Consider the following 25,747-nt stretch of genomic DNA (forward strand, 5'->3'; position numbering starts at 1 on the left):
CCAGCTTATGGAACAACCTTGGTAAAGAAAGGTATGTGGGTGGTAAGTTTGGTTATCTAATAGCTTGGTTAAAAGAATCTAACTCTAACATTGTCTAGTAGTTCCTACTTATTTATTCTATGTATAGTTAAAACCTTATGGTACCATATTGATGCATGCCTTCTTGAGTTTATTGTCTTTCCTAGTTTAGTATTTGTAACATATGGAGGATTGTTGGAGTATGTGTGTTTCAAACACTTAAACTATGGTTGTGTCTCACATTGGTTAGAGATGAGTTTTCATTTATGTTTATAAACCACAGCACAACTTAAGTGATAGCTTGAAAGATAATGGGCTAAAGGTTAGAGTTGAGCTTGAGTTGGATTTAGGCTTGTCTCTATCTCTCTTGGGCCTCATTCATTTTCCCTTTATTTTGCTTTTAGCCCAACTCGGTTCAGCCCGTTGGGCATTAACCAAGCAACCCGTTGGGGGCATTTAATGTGCTGCCCGTTGGGCATGCACAATGACCGTTGCAGCCCATAAGTCCTCTCACTAGTTGGCTTATAAAACCCTCTATTCCCCTCTTTATTCTTTTTAGTTTTTTTTTTCAGCTAAACAGCCGCCTCTTCCCTCTCTGTTTTGCTCTGTTTTTCTGCTCATCTCCACTAAAAAATTCATCATCAATTTTTAGTTTTAAGGAAAGGCAAATTAAGGTTGTTCCTAGTTCTTCTTGCTTGAGTGTGTGATCAACTTGAAGAAATCATTATAGTCTAATCTTGGGGGGTTGTTCAGCCAAGAGAGCTATTCACACCGAGTTCTACTCCGGGTGGCACGTATCAACCTTTAAGGACAACGCATTTTGCGTGATTCTATAGTTTGTGAGATCTTTCTAACTCTATCTATTTATTTTTGTCATTTCTAATTTTTTAGGATTTGTATTGTTGAATCAAAACTTGTTTATTTAGCCTCATTTTCCAACAGCTGTCACCCCAGCTTTGCCAATAAGGCTGTATTCAATGTCAACAACTCTCCCTAAGCCTAAACCCCCCATAGGCTTTTGGTTTCCATATATCCTTTGAGGATTTTGGATAGTATCTTCTCTGATTATGAATAATCTGTCAAGCTTTTTACCTGAGCTTTTTGGATTAGAGATAACAGACATGAGATTGTTAGGCATGGCACTGAGCTAGAACTGACCAACTTGAATTGGTGGCAGTGCAATTTGGATGAGCATGACAAGTATTCCACACTGATAACAGCAAATTGGAATTTGCTCAAATTTGATTTGGATCCATTGGCCTGGCTTCACAACCAAGTGGTAACCATTTATGGGCCAAAGGCCTTGCTCAAGGACTTTTTTCTTTTCTCCTGCTACCGCTTGGAATTTAAACAGGAACATGTTTCTGCGCTATATCCATTGGAAATTTGGAAGATACAACGAGCCACTGGAGTCCATATTAGGTGACATCCATTAGGCTTGCTTTGTGGGCATACAGTCCCAAATGCATGAGCATGTACTCCAATTTTGCAAGAGAATTTAGTGCATGAACAGTGGTACGCAACTGGATTTTGGAAAGTCCAAAATATGGTGCTGTTGAGAACTGTTTTTAGGTGCTACCAAATTGTGCTGCTAGTCTTAGTTAGATGGGGATGGTTAATGGTTATATGGATGTGTTGAGAGTAAGGTGGTATCTTGTAAAACGGATATATAGAATATCACTTTAACTTGCATGTGAGGTCAAAAATCGTGAACCCTACAAATACACATGATTAGGATGTTGTATAATATTCTTTATCTCATAAAAAGCATTTTGGATGAGGCAATTTACTATTAACTAGTCGCCAACCCGTGCTATGCACGGGAACCTACCTATTTATGTGGTAAACTAAATTGATTTTATAAAATTTTAAATTGATTAAGAAACTACATTATTGCATTAATTGCTCTTGTATAACTTCAATTTGTGTTACAATTTGATAAAGAAGTCATTGTTTGAACGTGCAATGACTTACGAAAAATATTAAAGAATAGTTCATGACTATAAACTTATAACTATTGAAAAGAATCAAAAGATTAAGAGCTTAAAAATTATAAAAATATATATGTGTGTGTGACTACACAACAGAGAAATATAGAAGAAAAATTTGTTACACTCAAAATAATAATTCCTGGTTATAATTATTGAAATTTTCCAGATAGTTTTGGATATTACAAAAATATAACTCAAAAAGTCAGATGTTAAAACTTCCAAAAGGCCAAAAAATATTAAGGAATCATAAGATTTACATCCTATAAATTATTGAAACAAAACTATATATATATATATATATATGATTTTATAATAGAGAAATATAAAAGAAAAATTGATTACCTTCAAAAGAATAATACATGGTATAGTTGTTGAAATCTGCTAAACATGTTCAAATATTGCAAAAACTAACACAAAATATATGACTATTCAAAAGAGAAAAATAAGAAGAAGAAAAAAGTACATGAACCTATAAAGTAATAAGTTTTAAATTTTAATGGGTCTAAACTTTAAACAATGAAAAAAAATCACATGTTAGATTGTGTTCCTAGCAACCTTGAAAGTAAAAGTAAAGGGAAAAAAAAAAAAAAAAAACCATGAAATACCATCAGCCAATAAGTTTTAATGGGTTTAAACTACAAACAATGAACAAAAATAATCATAAACAATCATAGGTGCAGGGTTTGGTTACCAAGATCAGATGGTTGTAAAACACAACATTTCAACATTGATTTAGGGTTATGCAGAAGGCAACATAAATGACAGAAAATTGTTTTTATGTTGTCTGCTATGCCAACCATCTAAATATATTAATTCCAAAAAAAATTAAATAAAATAATTCCTAGAATTATATGAGATAATTAAGAAGAACATCAAGCCCTTGCGTGGATGTTATTTGTTGACGGCTGTCCATCATTGCAATTCATAGACTTTGTTGTTAATAAGACAATCGAGTTCAAAACTAAAAGCAATTGGTGGCCTTTGTACTATAGGATTTGTTCTCGTTGAAGAATCAACTTGCTTCCTACTATGGCTTCAATTTGATATGTGTGTTTTCTTTGTGAAAATTTGAGTCAGTATGAAGGGTTTCGACCTTGGCAGAAGTTTATATTTGTGAAAATTTTTGTTATAGAATTTTAGTTGAAATAGAATTTTCAAGCTTTTGAAACATATATCTAATAGAATTTTATTTAAACTAAACTATTGTAATACTTGATAAGATATAAAACCAAAAATAAAAAGAATCTAAAAGAAAAAGAAAATAGTGATGACGTGGAAAATTGTGGGAGCTCCAAAGGCTATTTTCAAGCTTTTGAAACATATATCTAATAGAATTTTATTTAAACTAAACTATTGTAATACTTGATAAGATATAAAACGAAAAATAAAAAGAATCTAAAATAAAAAGAAAAAGAAAAAGAAAATAGTGATGACGTAGAAAATTGAACCAAAAATAAAAAGAATCTAAAATAAAAAGAAAAAAAAATAGTGATGACGTGGAAAATTATGGGAGCTCCAAAGGTTTCGGTTTTATATATATAGATTAGCCACAAACCTGCGCGTTGCGCATGATAATTATTTTTATGATAGTTTTATTAAATTTTTTTTATACAATTTAAACTAATTTAATAAAGAGTAATGTATTTTGTAATTATATTTTTATTCATTATAAGAATAATCATAAATGTAATATAGAAACAATCATAAATCATAAATTTAATAATTTTTGTCGTACTAAAATGAAAAAAAATACAATTTTTCTCAAAAATTCAAAAGGCAATTTAACGAAAATATTTATTTTTTAATAAAATTTATTTATAACATTTTGTGAATCATTAAAAAGAAAATAAAATTTAGAAATTATTCTTTTAGTTTTAAACAAACTTTCTCAAACTTATTTTTTCTGCCTACAATCCAAAAGACTGAAAAAAGTAACTAAAAAAATTAATAAAACTTAACTATGATTAATTGGACCAATTAGGAAAAAAAATTGTTATTTATAATCTACTAAGGTTATTTTCTTTGCGGAAATTGTAATTTCGTCCACCCAAAACATATTATCAAATAATCAATTATTAGCAAAATCTAAGAAATAAATTTCTATATATGCATTGTTATAAAATAATAATAATAATAATTAAAGTAAAATTGCAAAAGATAAAATTTGTCTCTCATCCAATAACTTTTGTTTAGCCAACCTTTGCTTTTCTTTAAATAAATTGCATTATAGAGTACTTTGTCTACCACAAAGGATTAAAAAATAAACAAAAATGATTAAAGTCTCATAGTTTAACATCTAAATTGAGCACTATAAAAATCATGCTATCAAATTACAGTAGCTACCAAATTAAATTATCCAAATCATGCTATGTATTAGAATAATATTATATTTTTATATTTAATCCTTTATAATGTAATAGGATAACATTTAACAATCAAAGAGAGAGAGAGAGAGAGAGAGAGAGAGAGAGAGCCTTTTTTTTGTAAGGGAAAACTATGCATGGAATGAATGAGATAGTGACAAATTTATAGTAAGAAAGTGTGAATAAGAAGAGACAAAAATAGAGGAAGATGAAGGGAAAGATGAAGAATGATTTTAATGTAGAGAGTAGTGGGGAGATGAGAAGGTGAGAGAATGAGAGAAGGAGAAAGGTTAAAGAAGTAGTGGGGAGATGAAAAGGTAAGGGAGGAAGAAAGGTTGGATAAGTGTAAATATGAAATAAAAAAAATTATAAATAATTATAAGAAAATGGAAAAAAAAAAAAAAAAAAAAAAGATGATGACGTGGACGTTGACGTGGACGTTGACGTGGACGTTGACGTGGCTTAACATGAGCGCAGCAGCATTAAACGCTACGCTTCAGCTTTTAGTAATATATTGATAAGGGAAAATTGCATTTACGGTCTCCCAAATATGAGGTCGAATCAATTTCGGTCCTTCAAATTTTCAAAATCTAACAATTAGTCCTCTTCGTCTATTTTTCCGGTTAGCATGAACCAAAATCAATCCAATCCCATATTTAAAGTACTAAAAAATCCGTACTTCATATTTAAGAGACTAAAAAATCGACCCATATTCTAAAGGACAAAAACATGCAAGTAAGAAATGGATGTAAAGCAATAAATGGGCCATAAAAAGATGCTAAATTGTTACAAATTAAAACATTGAAGGACCTTCATTCAAAAAAAAAAAAAAATTTTGAAGGACCAAAAGATTTCGGTGCTTGGGAATTGGGATGGGTTCACATCATGGTTTGGCAACTCCTAGTCCAGATATGGGACGTGGGAAGAGTATTTCTTTTCTTTATTTTCATCGTTTGGGCCATGTCGAAATTCCAGTTGGGCTAATCAAGCATCCAGTAGGCCTTGGTTGCTAAGTAATTTCGATGGAAAACGTTATATCAATTATCAAGATAGGTTTTTTGCGTTTTCCTATGTTGGTAGTATTAGAAAAATTAAGTAAATGAAAAAAAAAAATCTTTTTGCTTATCTTATTTAGTTTAGTACAAGATAGAGTTTTTTTAGGTAAATTTTTCTATGAAAATATTATATCTCAAGCAAAACTAAATAAAAGAAGTCGAAAAATAATTTTTCAATTCATTTTAAGGTCGCCACCAAATATAAGAAAACAATGTAGTTTTCTAAAAAATGCTTTTAAAAAATTATTTATTTTCCATAAAATGTGAATGTCGAAACAAATGGAGCAAATTTCACCAAATAGTTTTGTTTTTGTTTTATTATTAGGGAGGGGGTATGAAAACAATTTCATATACCAGGACACCAGGTTGCCTAACTCCAAACAAAATTTGGATAATAAAATATTATATCACCTGAAATCCCTATTACTTTTGCATCATGATGCTATGACCATTTGTATGATACAAAGATAGGTAGGAACGTATCAGTCTTTTTTTATTATTTATTTTTACAAGGAACGTATCAGTCCCTTGAACAAAGAGAAAAAACTAATCCGCCTTTCAGAAACACAAAATGCATTGAACTATAACAGTAGATGGAAAGAGAGAAGACAATAAAGGTTCTAACTTTTACCATAGGTGGTCTTTGCAGTAATAAATATACATACACACAACACATGACAAAGTTTACACACAACACAGGTAGATACTAAGGAGGCAGCATTTATACAAGTGGATATTGCTGTTCATGAAAGAACAGTTCAAAACATGAAATTCAATAGAATGACACAGACCTATTTATAGATGTCCTTTGACCGTCCCTCAAAGTTGACCATCTCTGTGATGAACATTGGATTGAGGGTTTTATATGGCCTGAATTCAAGAAGTCTTTCAAAATATGACTTCTCCAATCCATGATTCCAAGCGATGTCAGAGCGAACCCAACCTGGACGGTCTTTGGGTGCACCAGTAACTATGACGGCTGTATTCTCATTAGCAAAATGAGCTAAAGCTATTGTTGCTTCTGGCTCTATGGTTGATGAGGCATCCACTAGAAAAATATGACTAAAATGTCCAGCAGGTATACCTTCGTTGTATAGTCGAAAGCTACTCACAAAAGTTGACAGAATTATCTTGAACTTTCGAAGTTTTGCTAGTGGAGGACATGTAAAACATTCATCTTTTATAGGACATGAAAGCAGAATGTCAACGGGTACCCTTTTTACCTCACGAAATGCAGCATTGGCCCGAAACATATCTGAGTCTGGAATCACTTCCCTTAAACTTATTGTCAGCTCATCACATGTGTGATTTGTAGGTGCACATATAAGAATCCGACTCTCTTTAAAGGTTTTATATAATTCAATTACTGCTTCACAAACAACCAGTCCAGTTCTTGCAGTTGCTGGTGCTTTTGGTTCAGGTACAGACCTTTTTACTTCAGTGCCGACAAGCTCGCCCCCAAGAAGATAAGGTGGTGAGCCCCGAAAGCTTAAAATCCGGCGTACTGAATTGAACTCATTTGTATTGAGTTTATCATAGGCATCAAGCAGAGCAGGTGGGCTAAGGATGTTCTTCCGAGAGACGCATTCAGGAAAGAGTAAGTTGTGGGATAAAGGATCTAATGCAAATGCAGCTTCTATTGCTTGATGAGCCCTTTTTAGACACACTCTGTTGAATGAGAAGCTGATATCATATTTGCGATTAGGATGATGCTGTGAATGAAAATCATCTCCAAATTCAACTAATACACGATTGCTTCTCACCACACGATAGACAAAACCCTGCTTACCATTTAGACTGTTAGTGTTGTAAATAAAATCATAAAATGAAAAAAAAAATGATGTTTATAAGCACTCTATAAAATAATTCTCAAAATTCAGTTTGGCACAAATAAATGTGAACAGTATTATTTATTAGGTATGGACTTTGATCAGCTGGTAACTCCATCCGTCAAAAGTGGATAACTGTAGGGCTGATAGGATAACCTAGATCTGTGTATACATGTCATTGTACCTGATATATATTAGTCTGAACCACATTTATTCCTTAGTGCTTCCGCTTTCCCTTTCTCTCTCTTTTTATTTAGCTCATCCATTCAATATCACTTGGGGATACATCCATGTTATGAATTTTGGCTCCTCAAGAAGCACATTTTTGCATCAAAGCAACCAAAGATCTGTAACCTCTGAATTTCTCAAGTGAATTAGGGACACACAAAAGGATATAGTATGGATCACAGAGATTTTCCTGAACAACAGATAACTATAGGATGATCCGTGCAGAGGTTTGGCTGCTCACTCATCTCGTTTCAAAAGACCCACTAAGATATTTGATACATTAAATTTAACAAATAGTATAAAAAGCCTCTGCATAACCATAGTCAAGGCCAATAATGCAAGAACAACCTCATTAACAGGTCAAATTAGCTGACTTTATCACTGGTTGATTAACTGGCTATATAATAGTTAAAGTCAGATGTATTGGACAGAATTCATAACAAAAAAGGTCATATACAGAGAAGAATTCATAACAATTTATTTTAATAATGTGATGCAAGAACCTTAACTTCAGGTTAGTTAAGAAAAATTCAAAAAATGCTGTACAGAACTACCGAAATACTGGACCATTTTAAACTCAAAGAAAACAAGTTATCTAATCATAAAACTCAAGACTACCTCCAGAAAAATTACGTGATTTAATCATGTGTTAATTAAGAATAAGCTTACCTGAAATGGCTCAACCTTTTTATCTGAAGGTCGTGCATTGACCATATCCCTTGATAAAAGATATGGCCGCTTCTCACGAATACAATCAATGTCAAATGCTACAAAGATTTTATCATCCTTCTCCTTACTTCCTTTGGAATATTTATTCTTGTTTGATTTTTTAAAAACTGCTGCTTTCTCCAACTCCAATGTCACTTTCTTCAATAGGAAGTCACTCCATTTCTAGTTCCAATAAAAGCATAAAATTACTACAAGCCAGAGTGCAAAAGCATAGATTATTACATCAATCACAACATTTTACTATACATACTACTTAAAATAGTCAAATAAGCCAAAATATATATCATTGAAATTGTATGATGGATATCTGACAATAACAGTGTAAAATACTCCCTCAAAAGATCTCCTTGTGATTTAAAAGAGGTGTCAAAATGGGATACTAGAGAAAGATAATTTAAGAAACTTTCGAATTCCATAAAAAAAATAATAAAAAAAAAAAAAACTTTTGAATTTTTGCTTTGCTCCTATGGAAGGTTTTAAGAAAATGAGTTGGCTCATTTACATTGCCACTCTCACTTATTCAAGAGTATAATTCCGTTTAAATCTAGGAACTTCACTTTCCATTTGGTAACAGAAGAGATGATCATTTAGAATATATACTTATTTACGATGCTCTAGCTTCAAATGCTATTGCTGAGAAAAAAAGAAAGTAATTATTCATTACACCTGCAATCAGATACCTTTTTAACAAGCATTCAAGTATGTCCAATAGAGAAATTTAAAATTTTAATTCCTAAAGTCAACACATAAACAAAATTCCATCATCCAGGACAAACTCATCTTAAAAACAATAGAAGAATTTGATTTCACATCCTTTTAATCATATTCTAGAAACTGATCCTGTGATTGAACAGAAGTATTTGTTTTGAATGATATGACAAATGGAATAAAACCATTCCATTTGAACATAGAGCACATTGGAAGATCATTTCAGTAGATGTGTAAAATAATGCCCTGATTTCATTATGTATCATTACCTCTGACACAGGTTCCAGGACTTTATATCATATGTTTATCTGATTGGATCAATTTCAAGTTGAGGCCTTCTTCCAATTAAACACTGTAAGATTTGAAACAAAATCCTAAGCATATATGTGATCACACAACCAATTTAAATTTACCTATCTGCAAATGCAGAGACCAGTTTGAAAATCATAAGAAGAAATTTCTTACATCATTTAATGGAATCTTTATCCATGAATTACTAGAATATCAAGTTTTGCCAACCAAAAAACAGAATGCTAAATAATTGATGCTGTGCACAATCACATCAATTTTGGCAACAAAGTCTCTCAATGAATTGAGTTACTGCATAAACTAAAAGTGCACGCCTGCCTAAAATTTTGACTTTCTTTTACTGATAGCAGTATGATCCCTTCTTTCACACACACCATGGAAAGCATTGCATGTGGGAAACACCCACAACTCAACTAAAACCCAATTCAAGAAGAGGGATGACCAAAATGAGATTACATTTACAGTGGAAACCAGCAATACATTGCTTCTCCTTGTCTCCAGTAAGAGGGAGTTCCCAATTGGCTTTCCATGACATCTTTTATATTCCTTGCAGTATATGTGTGAAAAGTTTGTGAGGCATTAAACTACAGCATAAAAGGCAAAGGGACTCATTTGCAATACAAAGTTGCATGTCCAGTCCAAATTTACAGAGGTTAAAAAATACAAATTTACATAGGTACCAAAAATTGTTCTGTATTGAAGGCAATATGCATGCAAACTATAGAGCTCAAATGAGTCACACCTGACACCTGCAACATGTTTAGCATTCAGCTCCTCTACCCCATTGATTTGCATCCCAGTATTAATTTTCAAAAATATTTCTTTCATTTTTTTCAATTTTTCTAATGTATATACACGTTTATCCATGTTGTTTGAAATTAAATTAGTAAAAACTGGGTCACTAAATTTTATCAGATGGTTCATAACTACCTCAATTAGACCTGACCCAAATCTTACATGTCAATTTATATCTATTTCTTTAAATTGAACAAAATAGGGGTACAATTGTTAATGTAAATGATATCTTATAAACAAGATTTCAAAGAAGATAGTACACAAATTTGTATGATATACCAAGTAACATTTGTTGACAAAGTAGTTAACTTACGTCCAAGTAGTAATCCTCGGCATATAATAGGGCAGCAAAATAAGCCTTATAAGTTGAAGGAGACAAAGGCTGCTTCAGAACTTCGGGCACAATGTCTCTCTTGATCAGACCTTTGATATCCTCAGGAACAGCATATATGGCTGTACCCTTTTCACAAATATAACTTGTCTTCCTTTCTTCATCTGTTACATTATTGGGAGCTATATGCAGAATTGGCTTAAAATCTGGAGGTTGCTTAGAAGTAGATGGTGAAGATTGAGATGGTTTATAGGAAGTTGGAGAAGAAGCTGATGGGGCTTTAGAAGAAGGAACTGGAGGTTTAAGGGATGATGAGGATGAACTAGAAGACGAGGGAGGCGGTTTAGGTGAAGATTGGGATAGGTAGGAATATGCAGATTGTTTAGATGGAGATTGAATTGATCTAGAAGAAAATGCAGGTGGCAATGGACTTGAACTTTTAGAACTGTGGGAAACTTCATTAGTGGAAAATTGAGGTGGCACATAGGAAGATGGGCTCGGCTTAGATGAAGATGAAGATTGAGGTGTCACTGAGCTGCTTATCCATGAATCTACTGCAACTTTGGTTTGATAATAAGGTGAAGAAGCACTTGGCAATGACGACTTTGCTAAAATTTGGTAGTGGTCACGGTACAATGGGGTTGTGGTTGTTGGAGTTGGAGTTGAATTACGTACCAAATATTCATTCCTTTCAGAACCAGATTCCAGCAGAAAAGGCCTAGATCTAGTTCTAGAGTAAGTGTTATCATAACTATCTTCTTCGCAACAAAGGATACACTTCAAGATTTCTAGAAAACAAGACATATCACATAAATATATGGTCTTTTTGAGATCAAACCTCACTTTGATTTCTGAGGAAAAATAAGGACAACGTTTCAGAATTTGTGGAACATGGATATCTTAATCAACAAGGCATATAGTAAATCTGAAAATGTACAGCAATAAGCAATCGATTAGAAGATACATATATATGATATACCAAACATGCAAAATTGGGATATAGGCAGCAATGAAAATGTAGAATCTCATAGTTCTTCATGGTTCTGATCTACAAAAAGTCAAAACAAAACACACACACAACTGAAGTGAAAGATCAGACTACCCATACAGACCAAAAAGATCATTGAAAATCTAAGAAAGTGAGTACGATGTAGTAGATATCAGAGAAGCTTAGCTATTATAAGCATGTTATAATGATAGAAGACAGAGTAGAACTAGAAGAGAAAACCCACCTGGATTCTTGAATCTTGATCTTGATCCAACACTAAACACCGACTGTCTGAATTCTGCAGGTTCTGAACTTAATTTACACGCAAATAAAGTAAATAAAGGACCAAAGGTTGACGAGGATGTAAATTCAATTCCAAAGTCTTTTCCTTGCACCACCCCTGGCTTGCCACGTCAGCAAGTGGGTCCAGAAGTAGTGACCAGTGACTTCACTAGTGGTAATGGGTGGGGAGGGAAAACCTCGGAACAAGGGAAAGCCAGCTGAAATGGATAAAGTCACATGTACGTACGAAGTTGTGGCTTTTTATAGAGAAGAAATGAGCTGATTTTTTTTTTTTTTTTTTTTTAAATACCTTTAATTGTATTTGCTAAGAGGTGAGGGTAGAAAAAAGTGCGTTTAATAATGTAAAGCAGACTAAAATTAGAGCTATAAATAATACCTTAATCGAGATTGAGCTTAGTACAAAATGAGATTAGATATTTAAATTTGGTTCATTTTAAAAAAAAAATAAGTTTGAGCTTTTTTATAGGTTACTTCATTAATTTATTCATTTTCATATATAATAAACATTACGGTTACGTTTGGATTCAGCTAAAAAACCAAGCGTATCTCTGTCTGGTGTTTTTCCTTTTTTTTTTTTCTTTTTTGGCATGCGTTTGAGAGACAAACCTCACTGTTACGGCTACTGTTCATAAACAGTAGCCTCAATGTTGGACTTTTCCACCTTTCCAGCATATCAGTGGGTCCCGAGTACTATTTACGAGACCCATAAACCTCACTTTTCAGTAACTTTTTCATTAAAAATGGATCTCATGGTACTATTCACACATTTGAAAATTATTTTGCTATAGTGTTTTTCAATTTTCAGTTTTCAGCTGTATCCAAACGGACCCTACAACCAAAACTTTTTATCCCATTACAAATATATGCTAATAATTAAAAACTAGTCGCTAACCCGTGCGATGCACGGGAAAACTATTTTGTATAAAGATGAAACATTAAATTACTTAATGAAAAATAGAAATCAAACTTAAGTTTAAAATAAAATGAAGAATTAAATCTTAAGAATTAATCAATATTTCCAATAAATTGAAAAAAGAAAAACTTTTAAAAGTGTTTTTTGGTAAGCCTGGCAATAGAACAGATTGATAACGAAAACAACAATAAATGAAATTTTCCAATAGTTAGAAGCACCAACAACGAACAGGCAAAAAAATTTCAAAATTTCAATTTCATACTCTAATTGAAAAGAATTATAAGAATTGTCGTAGCAGCATAATTATTTTGACTCTAATCATCTCTCTGCAATAAATTTTTCCACAATACAATTAAGGACCAAAATGGGTTATGTATGAACTCCATCTCTTGTTCCAAACCCAAAGATTCATCTAAACTACAATTCAATCAAATATAGAGTACAAAACAGACACAAGTACCCTCTAATATAATTATTTACATAAAAACAATTGGGTCGAAAAAAAAATCAGCACAATCTATTAAACAATAAAATTTCAATATAATCTTTGGAAAATATCTCTCCCATTGTCATCTTCATTGTTGTACATGATATGACATGGCTTCAAACTGTTGGCAGGAGGAGTCAGATGTTCCAAAAGAAACTCATTTGTTAACTATGGTAAAACTCATTCGATTGTGAACTATAGTAATTCTCATTGCATGTAGCAAGTACTGTCAACAAACCACAAATTTACTCTATCTTAGCAAATAGAAAAAGAGGCTAAAGCAAGGAAAAAAGAAGAATGATTCATGTAAAGCTTTACGTAGGCATTTGAATTGATGTAAGTGCTATATAATGTCTCAGTTGTAACCTTAATAGAGGACAACTCATTCAGCCCAGGAAAAAAATTTTCAAAATAAAAAGAGAGCAAAGAACGAAGCATTGAAAATATTAGTTTGAATACCAAGCCACTGCATTATTTGGCAGAAAATAAGAAAAAAGACTATTCAATGCATTGAATTAAATACCTTAGAAACAAAGTTCTACCAAGCACCTATCTAAATTTGAATGCTTGAAAGTTGAAAGTAACGTTGACAAACTGTGCTTTGACCATAAGGCTTTCATTATAAAAAAAATTTGAAAAGAACAACAATCCATCATTCCATTATTTCTATATCAATTGAAAATCTGGCAATTGAAATCAAATCTACTGATTAAGTACATTGGCTATTTAGCAGAACTGACATCTAAGAGTTTCTTCATCCTTTAATGACTTGGCAAAACATATTTTTTTCCGATCGTTGGGTACAAACAGAATATTTTTTGTATCATCATAACTTATGATTGATACATAACAAAAAGTAGTCAATAACCAGTATCAATTAAAACCAAGATGCACAAACCATAAAGTGGCTACAAACTAATGCAAGAGTAAGCAAGGCATTTTCTCAAACACATGGTGTGCACAAAATATTTCAATGCTTTAGTTATAAATGTTTGTTATTATAAAAATTAAAAATTAAAAACAGAAAACAATAGCATGATTGTGAAGAAAAGAATTACCAATAGCAAACCACCAAAAAGATACAATTGTTTAGTGTTTTAATAACTCATGTCTATGTCCATTACTCATAGCTTTCTTTTCCCTGCAACCCATACCAACAATTTGCATTAAATAATCACAACAGAAAATCTTCTATCATTAGTAAAATTTTCTCATAATTTCTATCTTAAATAGCTCTACCTTTTCACTTTGCTATTGCTGGGATTTGCAGACAGCTTCTAAACTATATAGATTTGGTCTTTCGCTGTGCATAACAGAAAGCAGAAAATAATCCGTGGGTTACTAAAGGAGGAAATTGGAAAAGAAGCTGGGGTCTGCAACCAAACAAAGAATCAAATAAAACCCCTCAAAAATCAAGATGCTACTATTAAAGAAGATTCGGTCAAACTAAAATACAAAATAAATAGAGACTAAACATGAAACCAAAGCTTGAGATAACCTAGAAACTTTAATTAAATCCCCAAAAAAAATAAAATAATAATAATAATAAAGGTCTCATGTTAATACAAATAGAGCATAAACTGAGAATTCTTACGGTGGAGGACATCAAATACCAAAACTACACAATTAAAAATTTGCTAAAAACCCCTTTTTAAGGGTGTTGAACCAAAGGCCAACCATTCAACCATAGCAACCCAAAAAACCAAAAGTAGATCAAACCGACAGAATTCCTCAATTTCACTCCCCCTTACGAATATCAGAACAGATAAGAGGGAAAACAAAACTTGAAAATTAAAGTGACATGATTAAGTTTAAAAGAACTAAAATTCACCTGCGATGAAAAAGGGATAAGTATAACAATGTAGAGTATAACAATGTACTATTCAAAAGTGCTGTTTCCCTAACTGCCCAACACTATCATTACATCCCACGGGGAATTCCATTAAGTTAAAGACATATTTTTGCAATCCTTCCAAGAAAATCAAAGTGCTACCTATCAGCAGAACAATTAACAACAATAAGAACCCAAATTGCAACCAACATAAATTTTAGGAAACTTGCATCAAATGCCAATAAGTGTATTATTCTAACAAAAAGTCACATATCCAAGTCCAAAAATTTATTATAGCCGTCAGTAGCAACCCAAAGATAAGAAAAGAGACCTATTAAATTGGGCTATAAAAAAAACATTTGATGATTGCTACAAAAATCATGAGCTAAAGCTGAAAGTTCAATCCAAAAGTCCTAAACTTTAGGAAACTTGCATCAAATACCAATAAGTGTATTATTCTAACAAAAAGTCACATATCCAAGTCCAAAAATTTATTATAGCCGTCAGTAGCAACCCAAAGATAAGAAAAGAGACACCTATTAAATTGGGCTATAAAAAAAACATTTGATGATTGCTACAAAAATCATGAGCTAAAGCTGAAGTTCAATCCAAAAGTCCTCCATAAAACAGGAATAGAGTATGGAAAAAACAAATAGATGAAGTCTGACTTATCTCTAATTCCAACAATACGGTAACAATGCCATACAAACATATTTTGCAGCAACTTTAAATGAGAATGAATTTCATTATTACAACATGGTAAGAAAAAAAAAGATTTCAATTTCATTGAGACATTCTGTCAAACACTTAGGGTGATGGGGAGGATTTTAACAAAACAAACATAAAATTTTTACCAAACCTTTAATTTTCATTGATTCTAATTTCTCTGGGTCATTTTGTCAAACACTTAGGGTTGGCTTATTTTCACAAAGGATACCGATTCTTACATCATTCTCTCAACCATTATACCAGCAAAAACATGAGAAAGAGAGAATTACAGAGAGAAAAAGCAAGAAAGCTGGTGAATTTGTCAAACAAAATTGGATTTTGAATAACATATGGAAGACTTTGTATGTTTTGAATAAAAGGAAGATCGATTTGTTCCAGAAGACAATTTGCGATGTCGTTGGGTTCTTTGGATTATGCCCGTTTAGAGAGGAAAAGGGGTATGAACTAAAATTCCTAACTTGACAACAAACCATAATTGAAGAGAATATTAGAAAAAGAATTAATACCTTTGCTGTGATGAAATTAGAGTATTCCACTTCATCTCTGCAAAGAAACTGAATGATTTAAATCCAAAGAGATGAATTAAAATATATATATATATATATATATATATAAACGAAAACATGTAATCAATCACATCAGAATCCTATTTTCTAAGCCCTAATTTCTGAATTTAAATCTAGAACCAAAGCCAACTGAAATTATAAATTTTGAAAACGTATAACAAAAAATCAAAGAAAGAATGGGAACCCATCGGTGGAGGAATTTTTTTTATCAGAGAAAGAGTAGGAACCCATCAGCAGCGGTGTTTATGGGCGGAGGAGAATTACCTTTTGAGAGGAAGTAGGCCACAACCCGAAAATCAAAGAGAATGGTGAAGGACCCTCAAAATCAAATTGCTATCTCTGTCTCGACGTTTCGCGGCTCTGTGTTTTTTTTTTTTGGATGCGGCGATTCTGTTTTTTTTGTAGAATAGAATTTGTTTGGGGTAGCAGAGCCACAGGTAGAAGAGGAGTGGGGGGAACGACAGAGAGAGATACGTTTGCGTTTGAGGGAGAGAAATAGGTTTTATCGGGTTTGTTTTTGGAGAAATAGTTATTGGGTCAGAAAAGGGTTTTACTTTTTTTTTTAATAATCTTTTTTTTTAAATAATGTTAATGTGGAAAAATGTGGGAGCTCTAAAAGTTTCGGTTTTATATATATATATATAGATTAAACTATAGTTGAATTCTTTGAAGTTAATTAGATATAATGCCAAACCAGTTTCTCTACTCTCGTCGCTATGGTGTCACCATAGAGACAAGTCGGTAGAAGGCATTATCATCCTTAGGGAGTGATATCTTTTTCCTTTAGTAACACTGTTACTAGTGGGGCTTGTTGGGTTCTCTTTTCCTTTCAGGGGTGGGGAAATTGCTTTAGTTTATAGGTTTTCTTGTTTCCTTTTTTCTCATTCTATTTCGTTTGTTTTCAAACATGGATGAGGTTTTAAAAGATTGGAATCGTTTGTCGCTCACTCAGGACGAAGGGGCTAGGGTCAATCTGGATAATAACAAGGAGGAGGTCAATAAAGAGTATATTCTTGCAGCTAGGTTCCTAGCCCGTAGAGTTTTGAATGTTGAGGCTATAGGTCGCACGTTCAAACCTTTATGGAAAGCTCACAATGGTTTCCAGATACGAGTTATTGGTAGTCATACAATCCTTTTTGTATTCGAAGTGGAGAGTGATGCTGAGCGGGTAATAGCCATGGAGTTGTGGACTTTTGATAAGCATCTGGTCCTCTTGCAGAAGTACGATGGTTCATGTCCAATTCGAAACTTAAAGTTTTTGAAGGCTAAGTTTTGGATTCAACTGCACAGTCTTCCAGTTAATAAGCTAAACTGGAAAACTGCCATTGAAATTGGTAGATCGGTGGGGGAGGTATCTTATTCGGAGCAGAAGGGGGAGATGATAGGGGGTAATTTTTTACGAGTAAGAGTGGAAGTTGATGTCTCTAAACCTCTGTATCGCGGTTGAAAGATATTGCTTAATGGTGACCACGAGGATTGGGTGTCTTTCAAGTACAAAAAGATACCAAACTTCTATTATTGGTGTGGCACGGTTTCTCACGATGACAAAGAATGCAGTCTGTGGTTAGCAAGTAGGGGTCATTATCTTTGGATCAGCAAGAATATGGAGCTTGGCTTAGAGCATCACCTTCTTCCTCAGGTAGGAAAACGTTCATGGTAGTCGAAGGCTTCTAAAAAAACGAGAGCTGATCCACCTCCCAGCGCCGGCACTACTCAACCATCCTTGACTGACACAGGACCCTCCAGTCAGATATCTTGCCACGAAATTTCGAATTTTGAAGATCCGAGTTCAAAGGAGGTTATTTCTCAATCCCTTCCAACTGAACGTGATCTCAATACTCAAGTTCTGTTGATGGAGAAAAGGAAGGAATTGGGCAACCCATCATCAACCTTTAGCCACCACCGCTATCGATGACCAGTGAAGCGGATACGGATACAGCTAAGCAACTACCAGAGAAGCCGAGACAGCTAAGAGATTTGAGTAAGCCGAAATTTCTTGTTCCTTTTCAATTTTCAAGTTTTGAATGTGATGGTGGTGTATCCGAATCTGTAACTCCAAAAAATAAGGAACTTCCTTCTTTGTCGAAATCAAAATCTCCAAGAAATCAGCAAGGGAGTATACTGGCAAATGTGGCTAATGAAAATTCAAATGAGGAAAGCTTAAAATCAGATACGGAGATGTAGTGTATTTCCAATTTTGATGAGGATATACCAGGCAAAAAAGAATTTTCTTTGAGATCATGGAAGCGTATTCTATGTAGTTCCAAGTCTCAAACTTCTCTTGAGAATTTGTCTAAGGTTCAACCTTCGGGTAAACATTCTTCATCTTCCTCACTATCCTTGGATCCTTCACATACAAAAAAGCAAGCTATTTGCTCAGATAGTTTTAGTGTCTACCAATAAGCTGTTGGGGGTATTTTCTCACCCCATTCGTCACCATTAAAAAATAAAAAAAAAAACCAAAAAAAAAATAAAAATCCACATCACACTGATACCTTAGTAAATCAAGACGGTGTTGTTTGGCGTCATACTGATTTTATGGGCATCCAAAAACTTTGAAGAGTGGATTTGTTCTCTGGCAGTAGTTTGGTTTTTTGAAGACATTATATTTCTATGTGATAGTTTTGATTTATTTCTTTTATTTTTAGTATTTCTTTACGATGTAATCGTGCCGCTCTAATTTAGGCTAGTGTTGCAAAAGAGAATGAGGAGGTCATTACTTGGTTAAAAGAATGTCCCTCTTTCTCTTCCCCATTGTATAACTTGATTTTGTATTAATAAAGTCTACTATCATTTCCTCTCAAAAAAAAAAAAAAAAAAAAAGATATAGGGCTCTTTCCTTCCTACCCATTATGAACTTACAAAAATTAGATATACCAACTTATATTGGTTAAAATTTAAATATAATTTTAATATATTGTGGACTATTCATGTCATCAATAAATTACAAATAATAATTTAATATCTTATGAACTTATTTACAAACTTATATATATTTAAAACATTTAAAATTAATTCAACATCCACTTAAAAAGCACTTTTGGTTTGTACACTCTCCTCGTTGATAGGAGCTCTCTCCCTCGTCTATTGTGAGAACTCCCTCCCTTAGGGTCACTAAGGGCTTGACTTTTCTCTTTTCTTTTCTTCATGGCAGACGAGGTCTCAAATGTGCTGGAAAAGAAGAAACTTACATCAGAGGAAGAAGAAACTATAGCAATATCAGACGAGGGGCGTAAGGAGGAACTAGAGAGTTGTGCGTTAAGTTTGATAGGGAAGTTCCTTACTTGCAGATCCTTTAACAAGAGAGCGGCTTTGGCAACTCTAAAGAAGGCGTGGGGGCTAGAAGAAAAAGTACAAATCATTGAAATGGGGTCTAATCTATTTCAATTTAAGTTCAAAGAGGAGTTTGATCTAAATAGAGTGTTCACAGGGGGACCGTGGAGTTTTGACAATCAAGCTCTGATGTTAACCAAGTGGGAGGCGGGGATGACGGCCGCAAACGTCAGATTTGAAACAGTGCCGTTGTGGGTACAGATATGGGGGGCTCCTTTTGACATGAGATCACCTAAGATGGCTGAGGAAGTGGGAAAAAGATTAGGAAAGGTTTTAGAGGTTAAGAAGTGGCGATATACTGATTCTCAGAATTTGTTTATGCGTGTGAAGGTGGACATACCAGTTGCAAAAGCCATTCAAAGAGGGGCTTTTCTAACAGGCTCTGATGGGTTGAGACATTGGGTGGACCTGAAGTATGAAAGATTACCGGTTTTCTGCCATTTTTGTGGCCTACTAGGACATGACTTACATCATTGTGATCAGTACTTCTGCCATATGAATGACGGTAAAGTGGTGGACTGCTGCTATGGGGAGTGGCTAAAGGCGGTGGGGGGGAGAGCACGATCACCATTGAGAAGGGAGACCGGAGTAGAGAAGACCGAGAAGCAAAGTGAGCCTCGGCAAAGTGGGGTGGTGGAGGAAAGTAGCGGCGCCGGGGTAAACTTCACTGAGGCAACATCGGAGCAGGGGAAAAGAAAGTTCGAGATTACAAGAGCAAATTGCAATATCAGCGATGAAAGAGGCATGAATCATGGGAATGTGGTAGCTGATAAGGAAAGTAGGGATTTACGGGCTCAAACGTTGGATGTGCCAGTTTCAAATTCAAATGTGGTGAATGGTTTGGTTCCAATAGCATAAGGGAGTCACGTGCAAGTTAATGAGGATGTGAGTGGGCTGAGTGAGGGAAAGAAACAGCCCAAATGGACCAGGTTAGTCAGAATGGATTGTGGGTCGGGAGAGTTATTAAAGGATGGGACAAAGTCCATTTTGGGGAAGAGAAGTTCGCAGCCCATGTATGATGAAGACATGGAAGACAGTCAGCATAGTGAAGCTAAGAGAGGGAAGGTTGATGATGACAATACAATTATTGAAGCAGCGGGGGTGTTGCAACACCCTTGCTGAGAACAATGAAGATCTTAAGTTGGAACTGCCAAGGGCTTGGGAACCTTTGGTCAGTTCAAAGCCTTCACAAACTAGTGAGGGAATAAGCTCCCGAGGAGTGTTTCTTGATGGAGACGCGATTGGATAGGGAAGGGTTTGAGAAGCATGGTGGAGATTTACCTTTTAAAAATAAGTTGATAGTTAAAAAGCCAAAGGCAGGTGGAGGTTTGGCTTTATTATGGAGGTTTGATGTAAATTTAGATGTCATAAATTTTACAGATAATCATATTTTGGCAAAAGTGGATGAAGATGATGGATTTGTGTGGTTTCTCACAGGATTTTATGGTTGGCCTAAAGCATGTGAGAAGAAAAAATCATGGGCTCTTTTATCCCACCTAAGATCTTTTGTGAAAGGTCCTTGGTGCTGCATTGGGGATTTCAATGCCTTCCTCCATTCTTCTGAAAAACAGAGCTTGCATTCGCCTTCTTATAGCCAAATGGATGACTTTCGTATAGTATTGGAAGTTTGTCAGCTAGCTGATTTGGGCTTTCATGGGAACAAATTTACATGGAATAACAGAAGACCAGGTGAAGCGTATACAAAGCAGAGACTGGATAGGGCTGTGGCAAACAGAGATTAGGTAGAGAAGTTCCCGGCCAGCTCAGTTACCCATTTGTTTAGCTATGCATCTGATCATTTGCCGATTTTACTGAAGACAATGAAAGATAGATCGAAACAAGGTAGGGGTGCTGGGAATTTCAAGTTTGAGGAGAGTTGGCTTTTGTGGGATGATTGTAGGGAGGTGGTGGCTGAGGTTTGGACAAAAGGAGGTGTAGGCAGTTCTAGTTTGGAGACTACAATGGAGAAAATTTGTATAAGTGGAGCTGAGCTGCTTGCTTGGGGTTCTTCCAAAACTAGGCCAAAAACTGAGGGAATAAAGAGATTGCAAAAAAGGTTGGAGGAGTTGAATGGTAGGGAGATGACGGAAGAGAGTAAGGAGGAATTCTTGGTGGAGAGTAAAAAATTGGATGCTTTATTGAGGCAACAAGAAGTTTTTTGGAAGCAAAGGTCTCGAATTTCTTGGTTAAATCATGGGGATAAGAATACAAAATTTTTTCATAACAAAGCCTCTCAAAGAAGGCAAAGGAATCATATACAGGGGATTAAAACCAATAATGGAGACTGGGTTGAAGAGATTGAGGAGGTAGCGGAGGTGGCTTCAGATTATTTCCATAATATTTTTAAAGCAGACACTTGTGCCAGAATGGAGGAATGTCTCAATGCAGTTTCTCACAAGATGACTGATGAGAAGCTGGAAGTGTTATCCAGGCCATACATCAGAGAAGAAGTTAAAGCAGCGTTGTTCCAAATGGGACCAACAAAGGCTCCTAGACCTGATGGTATGAATGCACTTTTTTATCAAAAATTTTGGCATATTGTTGGTAGTGATGTGACGGATGCAGTGTTAGAATTTTTACATTCTGGTATTATGGTGCCTGAAATGAATTATATGCATATTGTTTTGATTCCAAAGGTAAAGAAACCGGATAAAATGTCAGACTTCAGACCTATTAGCCTTTGTAATGTGATTTATAAAATCATATCTAAGGTTATGGCAAATAGGTTAAAACTGATTCTTTCTCAGTTGATATCCCCAACTCAAAGTGCCTTTGTGCCTGGTCGTCTTATTACTGATAATATGTTGGTTGCCTATGAGATTTTACATGCTATGCATCTTAAGAAGAAGGGTAAAAAAGGGGATTTGGCATTAAAATTGGATGTTAGCAAAGCCTATGACCGAGTGGAATGGTCCTTCCTATCTGGGATGATGAAAAAAATGGGGTTTCCGGAAGTTTGGGTGGATAGGGTTATGTGTTGTGTTTCTACACCTTCTTTTTCAGTCAAGATCAATGGTAAAACTTATGGCAATATCACCCTTTCTAGAGGTCTCTGTCAAGGAGATCCTTTATCACCTTATTTGTTCTTGATATGTGCAAAGGGCTTCACATCTCTCTTGGCAAAAGCAAAAAGGGATGGAAAGCTAAATGGGGTGGCAATCTGTAAGACTGCACCTAAAATTAATAATCTTCTCTTTGCTGGTGATTCTTTAATTTTCTGCCAAGCTAATGAGAATGAAGTGCAGGTTGTCTCTGATATTCTTTAGTTGTATGCTGATGCTTCTGGACAGTACATTAATTTTGAAAAGTCTTATGCTTACTTCAGTAGCAATGTTTCAGTGGAGAACAAGGAGTGGATTATTGAAAAACTGAAGGTGCATGAAGTGGAGAGGTTTGATTCTTATCTGGGGTTGCCTACCTTGATTGGGAGGAAAAAATATGATATCTTCTCCTTTCTGAAAGAGAGGGTATGGAAGAAGATTCAAGGCTGGAAAGGGAAGTTGTTATCTAGGGTAGGGAAGGAAGTATTAATAAAAGCTATGACTCAATCCATCCCCACTTATACCATGGGTGTCTTCCAAATTCCGAGGAAACTATGTGATGAATTGGATGCTATGTGTGCAAGGTTTTGGTGGGGTCAAGTTGGAGAAGAACGGAAAATACATTGGAAGAGTTGGAATTTCTTAACTCAACCAAAGAAAATGGGAGGAATGGGTTTCCGGGACTCGAGATCTTTCAACTTAGCTATGCTAGCTAAACAAGGATGGCGGATGCTTCAAAACCATGGATCGTTGTTACATGGCTGTTTCAAGGCTAAATATTTCCCTCGGTGTAGTTTTCTTGAGGCGACTGACTGTCCAAACAGCTCCTATGTATGGAAAAGTTTGTTGGCGGCTCAACCAATACTGAAGAAAGGGTGTTGTTGGAGGGTGGGTAATGGTGCCTCAATTCGGGTTTTGCAGGATTGCTGGCTGCCCTCACAACCAACACATAAAGTTCTTTTTCAGCCAGCTAAGGTGGAATGGGAGTGGAGGGTTTCAGATTTAATTGATTGGCAGGAACACAAGTGGGATAAGGATAGAATTGAGGCATGTTTTCATAAGTTTGATGCGGAGGCTATTCTAAAAATCCCTTTGAGTAGGAGACTGGTACAGGATTTGATTGTAGGATCCATACTAGGAATGGTAAATATTCGGTGAAGTCGGGCTATCACATGGCTAAGCAACTGGAGTTGGAGGACTGCAATGCTGGGGAGTGTTCGTCATAGAGGGTGCCAAACCCAATTTGGAGTAAGATATGGAAAGCCAATGTTCCAAACAAAATAAAAGTTTTTGCTTGGAGAGCTGGTCAGAATGCATTGCCAACATTGGATAATCTACTTCGTAGGCGAGTAATTGAGAATGTAACTTGCATTTTTTGTCAGAGAGATGAGGAGACAATATTACATGCTCTATGCGGTTGTGGGGTTGCACAAGATGTTTGGGCAAGGAGTGTTGTTTGTTTCCAAAAATGTGGGATGGTTTTTCATGATTTTAGGCATCTGGTAGAGGAGTTAATGGTGAAGAAAACGGCAGAAGAAGTTGATCTTTTTTGGGTTATATGCTGGCAGATTTGGCAACAAAGAAATGTTGTATCACGTAGGGGTGTCCTTCATCATCCTTCTCAATTAAACCAGCGTGCGATGGACTATCTTAAAGAGTACTGTGATGCTATGGACCATCTTGTTGTAACCGGGTCCAGCCCAGGTGTAGTCACTCAGGCATGGCAGCCTCCGCCGTGTTTGCAGTACAAACTGAACTTTGATAGGGCTGTATTTGAAGGTGGCGATGGTTCGGGTTATGGAGCAGTTATTCGTAATGATAAAGGACAAGTGATGGTGGCTATTTCGGCAAAGGGAGGAGCTATTAGTGACAGTGAAGAAGTGGAGGCATTAGCGTGTCGCAAGGCCCTTGAGGTTGCAGTAGATACTGGCTTTACGGACCTGATTACTGAGGGGGATAATGTTGTTGTGATGAAGACTATTGCTCAGGTTCAGCAGGAGACCTATTCTCGGCTTGGTTTGATCTATGAGGATATTTGGTGTCTGTTAGCTGGTCTTAACTCAGTAATGTTGAGCTGTGTGCGACGTAGTGCAAATAACGTGGCTCACGTTTTGGCTAAACATGCTAGACTAGTAGCAAATGAGCTTGTTTGGATGGAGGAAGATCCTCCACCAGCTGCTGAAGCCTTGTACCTGGATTTTAATTTGAGTTAATAAATGATATTGAGGCCCCTTTCAAGAAAAAAAAAAACATTTAAAAGTATATATATTTTAATCAAACCTTATATTGATGAACTTGTTCATGATCACATATTTATATTTGAGCTCAGTTTGTTTAATAATTAAGTCTAATGAACTTGGTTCATATGCTAGATAAATAAACATAAACAAGCTTTTTCTCGAGTCAAGCTCAAACTATTCATAAACAATTTCGCTCATTTATAGCCCTAATTAAAGTATGAAATTGCCAAAAGGACTACAAAATTGGTGAGGGATATATATATATATATAGATATTTTTTTTTTTGTGGAGAAAATGAACTAATGAATTATTTACCTAAAAATTAAATCTATTTCTCTATGTCCATTTTGTTTATCAACAATGTTACAATCACAACACATTTGAATTTTAATAACTATTTTCACATCTGAGAGGTGACATATTGCGGTTAATTATTATAACATTACTTTCACATAAGATCACCTTTGAAATTATTTTTATTGTACACAAATTACAACGTGTCACCATAGCAATGGGAGAGATATTTTAGTAGCAATGGGATTTTCGAAAATGAAAATTCTAAGTGAGGTAGCATCAATATGTATGTTCCGAAGCTATGTCTCAAATAGGTAGGTATTAAGGTGGAAGAGCTCAATCGAGTGGCCAAGACAATGTTACTCGAGTTCCATTAAGCCAACAAAAAATTGAGTCAACCTAGCATAACATAACACTGAGCAGTGAAGTGGAAGTCTCTTGAAGGAAATCGATACAAAGCCAATTTTGATGGTGCCCTTTTTACTAACTCGTGCCCTAGCCAAGAGAGCTATTGATGCTCATGTCTTGATTGTGTGGATGGAAATTTTTTGCATATAATCACTTTTACTTGAGTTCACTACTGACATTATTTTTATTATACACCAATCATAATATATTATATAAGCAATTGTATGAAAATTATTGTGTGATTATACTTATTGGAGG

At 34.9% G+C, this 25,747-nt stretch overlaps 2 protein-coding genes and 1 long non-coding RNA gene across 7 annotated transcripts; 1 reads left to right on the forward strand and 2 right to left on the reverse strand.

Moving 5' to 3' along the window:
* Positions 1-6,031: 6,031 nt before the first annotated feature.
* Positions 6,032-11,839, reverse strand: LOC126720655 (probable RNA helicase SDE3). 3 transcript variants are annotated; one of them, XM_050423391.1, is made up of 4 exons: positions 11,589-11,839; positions 10,339-11,207; positions 8,154-8,375; positions 6,032-7,208 (listed from the first exon to the last, which is right to left on the reverse strand). In XM_050423391.1, exons 2-4 carry the CDS (start codon positions 11,158-11,160, stop codon positions 6,219-6,221), a joined length of 2,034 nt encoding a protein of 677 aa, XP_050279348.1. In that variant the 5' UTR covers positions 11,161-11,207; positions 11,589-11,839; the 3' UTR covers positions 6,032-6,218. The 3 variants fall into 3 exon arrangements, with proteins under 3 accessions (XP_050279348.1, XP_050279347.1, XP_050279346.1); XM_050423390.1 differs by having other exon boundaries at positions 10,339-11,281; XM_050423389.1 differs by lacking the exon at positions 11,589-11,839 and adding an exon at positions 11,336-11,357.
* A 1,218-nt stretch (positions 11,840-13,057) lies between these two features.
* LOC126720656 (uncharacterized) lies at positions 13,058-16,666 on the reverse strand. Of its 3 annotated transcripts, XR_007653568.1 has the most exons (5): positions 16,438-16,666; positions 16,114-16,150; positions 14,287-14,420; positions 14,106-14,188; positions 13,058-13,273 (listed from the first exon to the last, which is right to left on the reverse strand). It is a non-coding gene; the product is annotated as an uncharacterized LOC126720656 (long non-coding RNA). The 3 variants fall into 3 exon arrangements; XR_007653567.1 differs by having other exon boundaries at positions 14,106-14,420; XR_007653569.1 differs by having other exon boundaries at positions 14,106-14,420; positions 16,114-16,161.
* Positions 16,667-17,080: 414 nt separating this feature from the next.
* Positions 17,081-17,620, forward strand: LOC126721434 (uncharacterized). Its single transcript, XM_050424466.1, has one exon. The coding sequence runs from the start codon at positions 17,081-17,083 to the stop codon at positions 17,618-17,620; it is 540 nt and encodes a 179-aa protein (XP_050280423.1).
* Positions 17,621-25,747: the final 8,127 nt, after the last annotated feature.

The sequence above is a fragment of the Quercus robur genome, chromosome 4 (genome assembly GCF_932294415.1).
Source record: "Quercus robur chromosome 4, dhQueRobu3.1, whole genome shotgun sequence".
Taxonomy (NCBI): Eukaryota; Viridiplantae; Streptophyta; class Magnoliopsida; order Fagales; family Fagaceae; genus Quercus; species Quercus robur.